The following is a 10,304-nucleotide window of genomic DNA, read 5'->3' as shown; positions in this document are numbered from 1 at the left end:
GTACTATCAGGTTAGCCCAGAGAGGAAAGTCTGGGTGGGAGACCAGAGGGGGCCAAAACCCTGGAATTTTTGGATGGTGGCAGCGAGATCAAAGCTAAGCTGGTAAGTAAGCTTAGAAGGGTTCATGCTAAGCACCCAGATTTTGGACGCTAAGGTCCAGATTTGGGAGAAAGGCTTATGATAGGCCCTGCCAGTAGAGAAGTGAGTGGTGATCACCATGTGGAAAACTTGCCGTGCCATATTTTGCTACCACTCAGTGGGAAATTATTTTGGAGTTGGAAAATCAATTGTGGGGGTCATTGTCAGGCAAGTGTGCAGGGCCATTAAACATCTCCTGCTACAGAGGACTGTGACTTTCAGCAACATGCAGGATGTAATGGATGGATTTGCAACAATGGGAATCCTGAACTGTGATGAAGTGACAGATAGCATGGATACGTCTGTTTTGGCATCAGACCACCTTGCCACAGAGTGCATCAGCAGAATGGGCTACTTTTCTATGGAAGCACCGGTGGATTACCAGAGACGCTTCATTGATATCAGTGTTGGCTGGTCAGGGAAGGTGCACAACACTCACATCTTTAAGAACATGGGCTGTTCAGAAAGCTATAAGCAGGTACTCTTTTTCCCAACTGGCAGATTATCATCCGTGATGTTGAAATGCCATTACTTATCCTGGGGGACCCAGCCTAGCCTTTAGTCCCCTAACTCATGAAGCCACACACTGGATACTTTGACAGCAACAAAGAAAGATTAAACTACTGGCTCAGCAGCTTGAAAGAGGCTTTGGTAGACTGAGGGGGCACTATCATTGTTTACTTCACAAGATTGGATCTCAGTAAGAAAAATATCCCACAGGGTATAGTTAAGGCTAAGATTTAGTCATGGATATTTTTGGTAAAATTCATGGACAGATCATGGGAAATAAATAAAAATTCACAGTCCATGACCTGCCCATGACTTTTACCAAAAATACACTTGACTAAAACTCTTCTTCTGGGGTTCTGATGCTCAAGGGGACCCCTGCTGGAAGGGCTCTGCTCCAGTGCTGGGGGTTGACTGCCCCCTGGCCGCTGCTGCCAGGGACCACTCTCCAGACAGCTTCTGGACACCCTGGGACTGCCACTGCTCGGGCGCTCCCTGGAGCCAGCTGCCCAGGGCTGCTCAAGCAGTGTCCATTGTGGCTGGTCCTGGGGCAGCCCTGGGACTGCTGCTCAGACACTTTCCGGGGCTGCCCCCAGGACCACTGCTCAGGGAGTCTGCAGGACCAGCTGCACTGGCCCCTGTTCAGGCAGTTCCCGGAGCCAGCTGCCTGGGACCTCCCAAGCGATGGCTGGTGTGGCTGGCCCCAGGTTGCTCCAGCAGCGGCAGGGATGGCTGCCACTGTGGAAGTCATGGAGATTATGGAAAGTCACAGAATCCATGACTTCTAAACCTCAGTGAAAGAATCACAGCCTTAGTTATAGTTGCTTGCTGTGTCCTGCATCTGTGAAGAAAAGAGGGAAAAGTTGCTGCTGGAGTAAAGGGCAGAGGTGGAGCAGCTGTCTGCTGGGTTTGAACAGTAAACACAAGGGCTATGAGACAGCTCAATGTGGAGCTATACAGCTCAGGGAGGCTTTGAAAGAGTGCTTTAACAACAAGCCACAGTAATGCATTTTGGTGTATGGTGCTCTACCTGGTCCTTCAGTTTAGCAGCCAGTTAAGAATTGTGCAGTAGTTGGTATACATATATTCATATAACACTGACAATGCACCATGATTGTTGCAGCGCTTGCTGTACACTTATGATTATTACTGTGTGCTCATCACTGATCCTATGACTTATGTCACAGTATACAACAAGTAAGTTGCTGCTTTCAGTACCGCCAGGCATTCTGCAGCATAAGTTGGGGACTAATAAAAATGAATTATTTTCCAAACAGTAGAATTTTATTGAGTAATGACAACAATTAAAAAAAAAATTCTCTGAAAATTAAAAGCAAATACAGTAAAATCTTAATAAATATATGGAACAGAGCTTAAAGAAGGGGAAGGAACTTTCATGTCAATTTTAGCTACACGCACACACACACACACACCCCCCCACAACTGTTGCACTCACAGGTCAATGTACATGAAGCTGTGGTTGTGTCCCGCGATGTGGAGAGGTAGGCATAGTGGTGTGCCTTGATGCCAAATGGAATGTTGAGGATGGGTGGAGGGAGGTGCTATAGTGGAGCTCTCCATGGATTGCAAAGGTAGGTGAGCCACTGATTGTTACACATGTAGATTCACAAGTGTCTGCAGCATCAGTTTGCTGCCAGAAAAGCCCCGTTATATCCTGGTGCATTTCCCTCTCCTTTTCCTGCTGGGACTCCTAGGCCTCTCTACCGATCACTCTTTTCTTCTCCATATAGTCTGCAGTATTCATCCTCCAGGCCCTCTGTCCATGGTCTGATGCAGTACTAGCTTGCAGAATCTCGCTGAACATGGCATCCCGAGTCGTCTTCTTTCTCTTCCAATCTGGATCAGACATTCGTGGGGAGTGGGAGGAGAAACCCTCAAGGGTGCAGTGGCAGCAGCTACAGACAAAAACACACAGAGGTACCACTGTCAGTGTAGTCACAAAGGAAAGTGAAAGTTAAGGTTCAGAACTCCCCTCCCTTGCTCCCCTGAAGTTTAAACAAGCCATGCTCATGAACATGTCTGCTTCAGAGTGCTTGTGCATGGCATCACTCACTGCTCCAGCCATGGTGAATATGGCCCTCCAGAAGTGAGGGAAACAAGGAGGGAACTGCTCACTCAGTTACATGAAACTATGAGTATACGGCAATGGCATTGAATACTGGCACCATTTTGCATGGGCAATGGTGATTTTAGCTGATCTCACTTCTGAGGGTAACAAAGGCAGAGATTGCACATCTGCTGCTGGTGTCCTGAAGCCATCAAGGCTTTTATCCAGCTAGCCTGTTCACTGCAATGGTGCTGCCCCAAGTTATCGCCAACGGGCATGGGAAAGCGTCCTGCAGTGGAAGAAATAAGTCTGCCATCCCTAGAAACCTTCCAGAGCAGAGTGACTCCATGAAAGTTTCACGGAGATCTCTCAGGAGGATTCAAGGGACACCCTGTGTACGTAAACAAAACTGCTCTGCATGCCCTCCCCTTACCCCACTTAATTCTACATGGGAATGAAAAGCAGGTAATTCCAACTCTTTGTTGTATTGCTGCAACTGCTTCTCCTAGTACAAGTAAATTACTGAAAAGTCGATAACTGTGTCCTGCTAAGTTGGGAGCAACTTCAATGTAATAGGAAATACGTTTACACACTCACCCAAGGTTTCTTCCCCTGTGTCGGGCTCGCCTGTGCTTGACTGCTGGGACTGAGTGGACTGGGGTGGAGTCAAAACCAGGTTCTGACTCATGGCATAAGTGGACCCCCTGGTCACATGCCCCCCATATTTCTCCTCTTCTTCATCCACCTTCTCCTCCTCACTGTTCATGGCAGGAGTCTGTGACTTGAGCTCCTCAGAGGCATCCACAGTGGTCTGTGGGGTGGTGATGGGGCCTCTGCCAAGTATGGCATGCAGCTCTTTGTAAAAGCGGCAGAACTGCAGCTCGGCACTGGACTGATATGCCTGCTGCAGTTCCTTCATTTTCACGTGGTACTGCTGGTGGTCCCTGTTATATCCTTCTGCATCCCCTGTGCAATCTGCTCACAAATGTCCATGTCCATGCTTGAACAGTTTCTTTCCCCACAGGCCCAGGAGATCCAATATCTCCTGTCTACTCCAAGCCTGAGCACATCTGGAGCATGTAACCAGCATGGTCAGCTGGACAACTGCATACAACAATGAAGAGCTGCCAAGATGGACAATCAGGAAAAGGCATTCCAAAATTCTGTGGGGTGTTAAAGTGTGTGTGTGGGGAGGGCTTTTGGTCTCTGTGAACCTGGGCTGTAGAGCACACAATTGTGATCAACGCGGTCAGCATCAGGGATTGTGGGACAGCTGTTGAAAGACTGTTAGGGTCGACATAAGTAACTGAGTATCCACATTCACATTGAGTCGACCACAGTACATTGACCATGGCTCAACACCACTTGAGCAGGTGGGGTTACTACGTTGGCATAATGCCGGGGTTACAAATTTAAGTATAGACACATGCACAACTTGATCGATGCAAGGTGGCTTATGTCAATCTAACTTTGTAGTGCAGACCAGGCCTGAAGATTACAGAATGTGTCTCTTTCTAAAACTCATCAGCTCCACTCTGGGATGGGATCCACAAGAAGGCAATACAACCCACCCTCTCTCCCACTACTTAAAACAATGTTTTTTCATAAGCAGAAAGAACCAAATTGTGAAGCTGAAAGCACAAATCAAAATAAATTTTACAGAGTATAAAAAATAGTAATGAGACCCAGACAAAAATATGCACTTAGAATCAAAGTATTTTCTGTGATAGTGGCGGAACTAAGTGTATAATGGACAGCCCTGACCGACCACAGTCTGATATGTATGGATGACTTGATTCTACATAGTTATCCACATTTAATTTATTTGGCTGTCTATTGATGCAGGCTTGGTCTAAATTTTGTACCTTTTATATGAATAATGATCATTAAAGTACAAGCTGTGATTCTTTTGCCTCCTCTCATTCCTTTTAATGGCAACTGGGAAAATCTAATGGCACATCTGCACTATAAGCATAACTGAGTCAGAGATCCTGGTTACAACATAGCTATGTCCTGACCCATTACGACACTGCACTGCATAGTTGTATCTGTCAAGTGGACAGGACTCAACTGTGTTTTATCTGAATCCTATAACTAAGATAAAGCCTTGGACATAACAATAAGCTTTAACAGTAAACATGAATGGAGTTCTAATTAGGACAACACATTCTGAGGTGTATTTTCAGCAAGCTTCTACTCAGACACATTTGTCTCTGCACTTTGCAGGTGCAAACCCATAAAAATGCTTTATTATATTCAGATGTTTGTTCTTGCCAGAGTGCAGACACATGTATAGGAGCCCAGGTGTGGTGAGGTATGCCTGCCCTAGAGCATCCCCTGCTGACCAATGCGGCGCTGCAAGCACTTCCTGCCTCAGTTTCCTTTTTCTCAGGACTCCTTCAGAACTCCAGAAAGTCCAAACAGATGTAAGACAAAATTCACTTGCTAGGGTTCTACTTACTAAATACAAATAAACTTCAAATATAGTCTCTCCCCTTGGGCTCAGATCTTACACTGCCCTTCTCCTTGGGTCATAGGATCATAGAATTTCAGGGTTGAAAGGGACCTCAGGAGGTCATCTAATCCAACCCCCTGCTCAAAGCAGGACCAATCCCCAACTAAAATCATCCCAGCCAGGGCTTCATCAAGCCTGACCTTAAAAACCTCTAAGGAAGAAGATTCCACCACCTCCTTAGGTAACCTATTCCAGTGCTTCACCACCTTCCTAGTGAAATAGTTTTTCCTAATATCCAACCTAAACCTCCCCCACGGCAAACTTTGAAGACCAATTACTCCTAGCTCTAGATAGAACCGGTACACTGAGACAAGTTAGAACCATCCTCTTGGAATCCCTTCAGGGCTGTAAAGCAGCATTTCAAATCCCCTCACTCTTCATGGTCTCTCAAAAACAAACAATCCACTTCCTCAGCCTTCGTGCCTCGTAAGTCATGGCTCTCTCTAATAATAATTTGTTGCCCCTTCGCTGGACTCTTTCCCAATTTCACACATCTATCCACACAGTAACTCCAATGAGCCTCACCAATCGCGTAATAGCGGGAAGACATTCACCATACGCTGCGCAGTCCACATCTCACACACACACAGCCAATAGCCTTGTTGCAATTAAGGGCACACCAGTGACACCATCTCATCCACCTTCTCGCCTCCTTAACCACTATGTCCTTCTGCATAATGCTGCCCTAGTCACGTAGCCCTAGTCTGTCAGCCTGTACAGTTTGTATTCTCCCCTACATCATGGATTCGCAACTTGCCTATTTTCGAGACCTCATCAGATTTCTTTGGCCAATCCTCTAATTTGTCATAGGTCCCTCTGTATCCTACCCTACCGCTCCATCGTATCTACCATCCCTCACATTTATGTATCTGCAAACTTGCTGAGGGCGGTGCATCCTGTGGTCTGCACTGCCTCCTGCCCTGTAGCCTCTCCCCTTGCTCAGGATGGCGTAGCTCTCATCCTGGGCCTGTGTCTCTGGAAGCTGCCTCTCCTTCTCTAGCTATGTCACACTACACCAGCTTACCATGCTAGCCGCACACTGTGAAACGCTGCATGCACGATGCTCTTAAGTTGTATGGAGAGACTCTTAGGCTCAATTATATTATGCTCAGCCCCAGAATGAGTGGTACTATGTCGACAGGAGAATTGTCTCCCCCACCCACCATAAGTTCTCAACCAGGCTCTGGCCCACGGGGGCCACGATCAGTTTCAAAAGGTATCGCTCATGCTAGGCATGGCATTAGACTTGCGCACAAGCAGCAAAAGTCTGAAGCCCCACGCCTGAGCGGAAGCACGAATGCTGAACATTTAGCTTCAACCAGGCCCCAGTGCAGTTCTGCTTACTATCCCTAATGACTGTCGTCCCTGACTTATATGCAAGCAAAATATTGTTGTGGCATAGATGGCAATGGAATTTTTATAGCATTTGGCGGGGGGGCATAAGAAAGAAAAGGTTGAGAACTGCTGGCACAAATCTCAATAGTCGGAATAGAATTAGTCAGTTCGAAGAGGGTAGTTTATTCAAATCCTTGACAACGTATTAACTCAATAAAGCATGTAGTTGTTGCTACTAAATAGATAGCTAAAAGGAGTTAAATGTTTCTTCACCTGTAAAGGTTAACACAAAAGGATACCCAACAAAACACCTGAACCACGTAAGGACCAATCAGAAAAACGATTTATATCATACAAAAAACGTCACGGCAGGGAATGTTGGTGTCGTCTTTGTCTGGCTGCTCAGCTAAGAGGGATCTCTTTCTATCTTCATCGCTTCTAATATACAGCAACATTTCTCTAGATTCAAGTGTAAATACAAAAGGTAGAAATATAATAGGGCTTTTAGTTGTTTTTTTTGGTATTACATTGTTGGAGTTTGCAGAATGTTTAAGATATACTTTTTGAATAAGCTGTTATATGCATATTTTTCTTTTAGTAATGACTCCTTAAGTTTGTCCATGCTTGATGCAGAGACTATGTTTATGTGTTTTCTTTCTTTTATATAAAGTTTTCTTTTAAGACTAGTTTGAGTTTTTTTTCCTCCTCTGGTAGGCTAAGGACAAGGGAGGGAATTCTCTTGTGTAGATCTTACGGAGGTGAATCTCTGCAGCACAAGGGAAATTGGTGGAGGGAGAGCTAATGGGGAAGAGAGATAGAATCTTTTCTGTTTCCTTGTATTTGGGTTTGTCTCTTTGTAAAAGAGGAGACATCTTTTGGTATTGTGATGTAAAGAGGTATGCAATCAGTAACTCTCAGTTAGAACAGAGAGGAAAGTCTGGGTGGGGAGAGAAGGGAAGGAAGTGGTTTTTCCCTTTGTTATAGTGACTCAGGGCATTGAGTCTTGGGGGTCCCCAGGAAGGTTTTGGGAGACCTAAGCTGAGTCAACAAAACAGCTGGAATTTTTGGATGGTGGCAGCGATATCAGATCTAAGCTGGTAATTAAGCTTAGAGGGTTTCATGCAGGCACCCAGATTTCTGGATGCTAAGGTCCAGATTTGGGAAAGATGCTTATGATAAGTGTATCCATGGTCTTAGAAGGGCTTGTGTCTCTCTCAGCACTTTCCTCCAGCTGAGGCCTGATGGTCTATTAGCAGGCCCACAGGGTGCTCATTATTCAATTAATGAGGATAGGCTTGTTCCTGTAGAACCAGGGCAGGTATGCATGTGGAAACAATTGGCTAAAAATCCATCCCTCAGAAACAGGCAGCTTAGTCAAGCACGTACGTGCACTACTTGGTTGAGCATTATGCTGCCTAGACATGTGTCATTGAAGGTTTTATGCATTAACAAGCTTTGGGGTAAAATTTCCCAAGGCCTCTAGTCATTTAGGAGCCTGAGGCCCATTTTCAAAGATGACTTTCAGTCAGACTTAGGCTCCTAAGGCTTAAGTTACTTTAGAAAATGGGCCTCAGGCTCCTAAATCAGATGCTTTTCAAAGCCTATATTAGGCTCCTCAGTTAGGTGCTCTTAAAAATTTTACTCTATTGTTTTAACTACACTTCCTTTGCCCACTGCTGCTCACTCCCCCTCCAAATGCATTCACAGACAATGTTTGTATTACCTGACTACAAATTGTAACTACATAATGCTCAGTTCTACCAGGTGCTGATCACTCTGCCACTCAAAACCCTCAATGGAATCTCCACACAGATAACACTTCCATGTCTAAATTGATCTCATTTGGCTAACATGATGATGTCTACACAGTATGCACTTATTTACAGGAAATTTAGATACATACACCTCAACACTGCTGTATTAGTGAAATGGCTACCGAGTCAGAGAGAAATGCCATCACACTGTACTTTAGTGCAGCATCTCTCAAATGTGGTCACCAGGGGCTTTTCTTGTCGCCACAGCCTCCTGGGGTGTGATGAGGTGGTGTGGGAGGGAACCAGGGGCCCCTCCTCCTCCCTGGTGCTCCTGGATGTACAGCCTTGGTGTTGGTTGCTGGGACTTCCAGCAAGAGCTGGGTAGCTGGTGGGGGCGGTAGGGCTCAGAATTTGGGCTTCAGCCCGGGGTGGTGGGGAGGAAGGCTCTGGTAGTGAGGCTTTGGGCCCCCGCTGCTTTCCCCGGCCAACCTTCCCTCCCCAATTGCCCCTGCTGCCTACCCCGATCTCCCATCCACAGCTTCATCTGCCCCCAGACTTCCCAGGGCTAAGTAAATCTGCTGTAAAAAGTGATATTTGGATGTTGTTAATATCACTTTTCACAGCAGGCTTACTAATGAGCAAAAAATAAATTACAATGATTTGGATGTGTGTGTGTGTGTAAGTGCATGTTTATTTGTTTTTCCTAAAGGTAATTAAATGTTTTAGGAAGAAGTGTGAGAGCTGCCACCAGCAAGAGTTGGTGGTTGCACCCTGAGACCACCAAATAATTTGTCCTGAGAACCCCTGCCATCTATATGGTGCATAATGGATCAGATTCCCTCACAGGCAGATGCTGGCAGAGGCCCTTCTGTGAAGGAAACTCTTCTTGGAGTGCAGGAGGGGGTCACAGTGGTTCAAAGAGACTGTAAAATCCTACATGTGAATGGCACTAGACATGGAGGGGGCATGACCCAGGCATTCAGGGGATGTATTGATTCAGCACAGTCCCACTGCGTCTTTGCTGGCAGGACTTCCATAGTGCTACATGTGGACATTAAAGCCACCCTCCCGTGGCACAACCTCTGTGTATTGGAAAAACAATGATCATCCTGCCTGGGGTGAATCCCACTTAGTACCATGGTCCTTGCAGGTGCAAGGAAGGTCAAGTTTGAACCATGGAAGTTACTAGGCTAAATTTCATTAGACTGGGGGACAAATCAAGAAAGATGCTGCACTCCTGCAACTCACATAGACACTAGTGGGTTTCAGGGTTGCTCAGCCCAGGATGTGGCCCTTAACATATATTAATTTAAAACTGATAAAGATTAATTCAAACCACAACTCTGCAAGGGAAAAAAAAATCCAGGCCATACAACATCTCATTTTAGTTAAATTACTGCTGCTTATTTTGACTTTCACAAGAGTCCTAAACTCATACACTTCCAGTTAGAACACGGTTACTCACATTCTTGAAGGCATTCCGTGTCCGTGCAGTATGACTGGGATTGCCTCAACTGAAATGAATAAAAAGAAAGACCTCATAGTTAGGAACGGGACCTGATCAGCTGTACAAAAATAGCAAGACAGCTCTGAATTACTGCATAGTTTAAACTTATTCAACACAATGGATCTATACAGAGTTTAAAAAATATTAGGGAATACTAGTTTGAATGTTTGAACTGAAACCATCAGACATCTTTGATAAGAAAGATTGTAACTGCTACATTGCTGCCTCACACCAGGTTTTTGGTATGTGAAGAATCCTAGTTATTTATGAGGTTTCTAAATAACCATTTATACAACGTACTTTAAGGTGACTGACTTAGGCCTTGGCTACACTTGCAAGTTGCAGCGCTGGTGAGGGGGTTACAGCGCTGCAACTTAGCAGGTGTCCACACTTACAAAGCTCAGCCAGCGCTGCAACTCCCTGTCTGCAGCGCTGGCTGTACACCTGGGTCCGCTACGGGTGTAGCGAATCCAGCGCTGC

The 10,304-nt window shown here is 45.6% G+C and overlaps 1 protein-coding gene across 1 annotated transcript in view; it reads right to left on the bottom strand.

The window, feature by feature from the left end:
- SMIM14 (small integral membrane protein 14) overlaps positions 1 to 10,304 on the bottom strand; it is a 97,620-nt gene that overhangs the window by 37,213 nt on the left and 50,103 nt on the right. Inside the window, exon 3 of the mRNA XM_032790811.2 lies at positions 9,783 to 9,831. Coding sequence (XP_032646702.1) covers positions 9,783 to 9,831 — 49 coding nt within the window. The remainder of the gene's footprint in view (positions 1 to 9,782; positions 9,832 to 10,304) is intronic.

Source organism: Chelonoidis abingdonii, chromosome 5, assembly GCF_003597395.2.
Source record: "Chelonoidis abingdonii isolate Lonesome George chromosome 5, CheloAbing_2.0, whole genome shotgun sequence".
Taxonomy (NCBI): Eukaryota; Metazoa; Chordata; order Testudines; family Testudinidae; genus Chelonoidis; species Chelonoidis abingdonii.
Note: the sequence above shows the minus strand (reverse complement) of the source record. Positions and strands in the feature narration are given on the sequence as shown.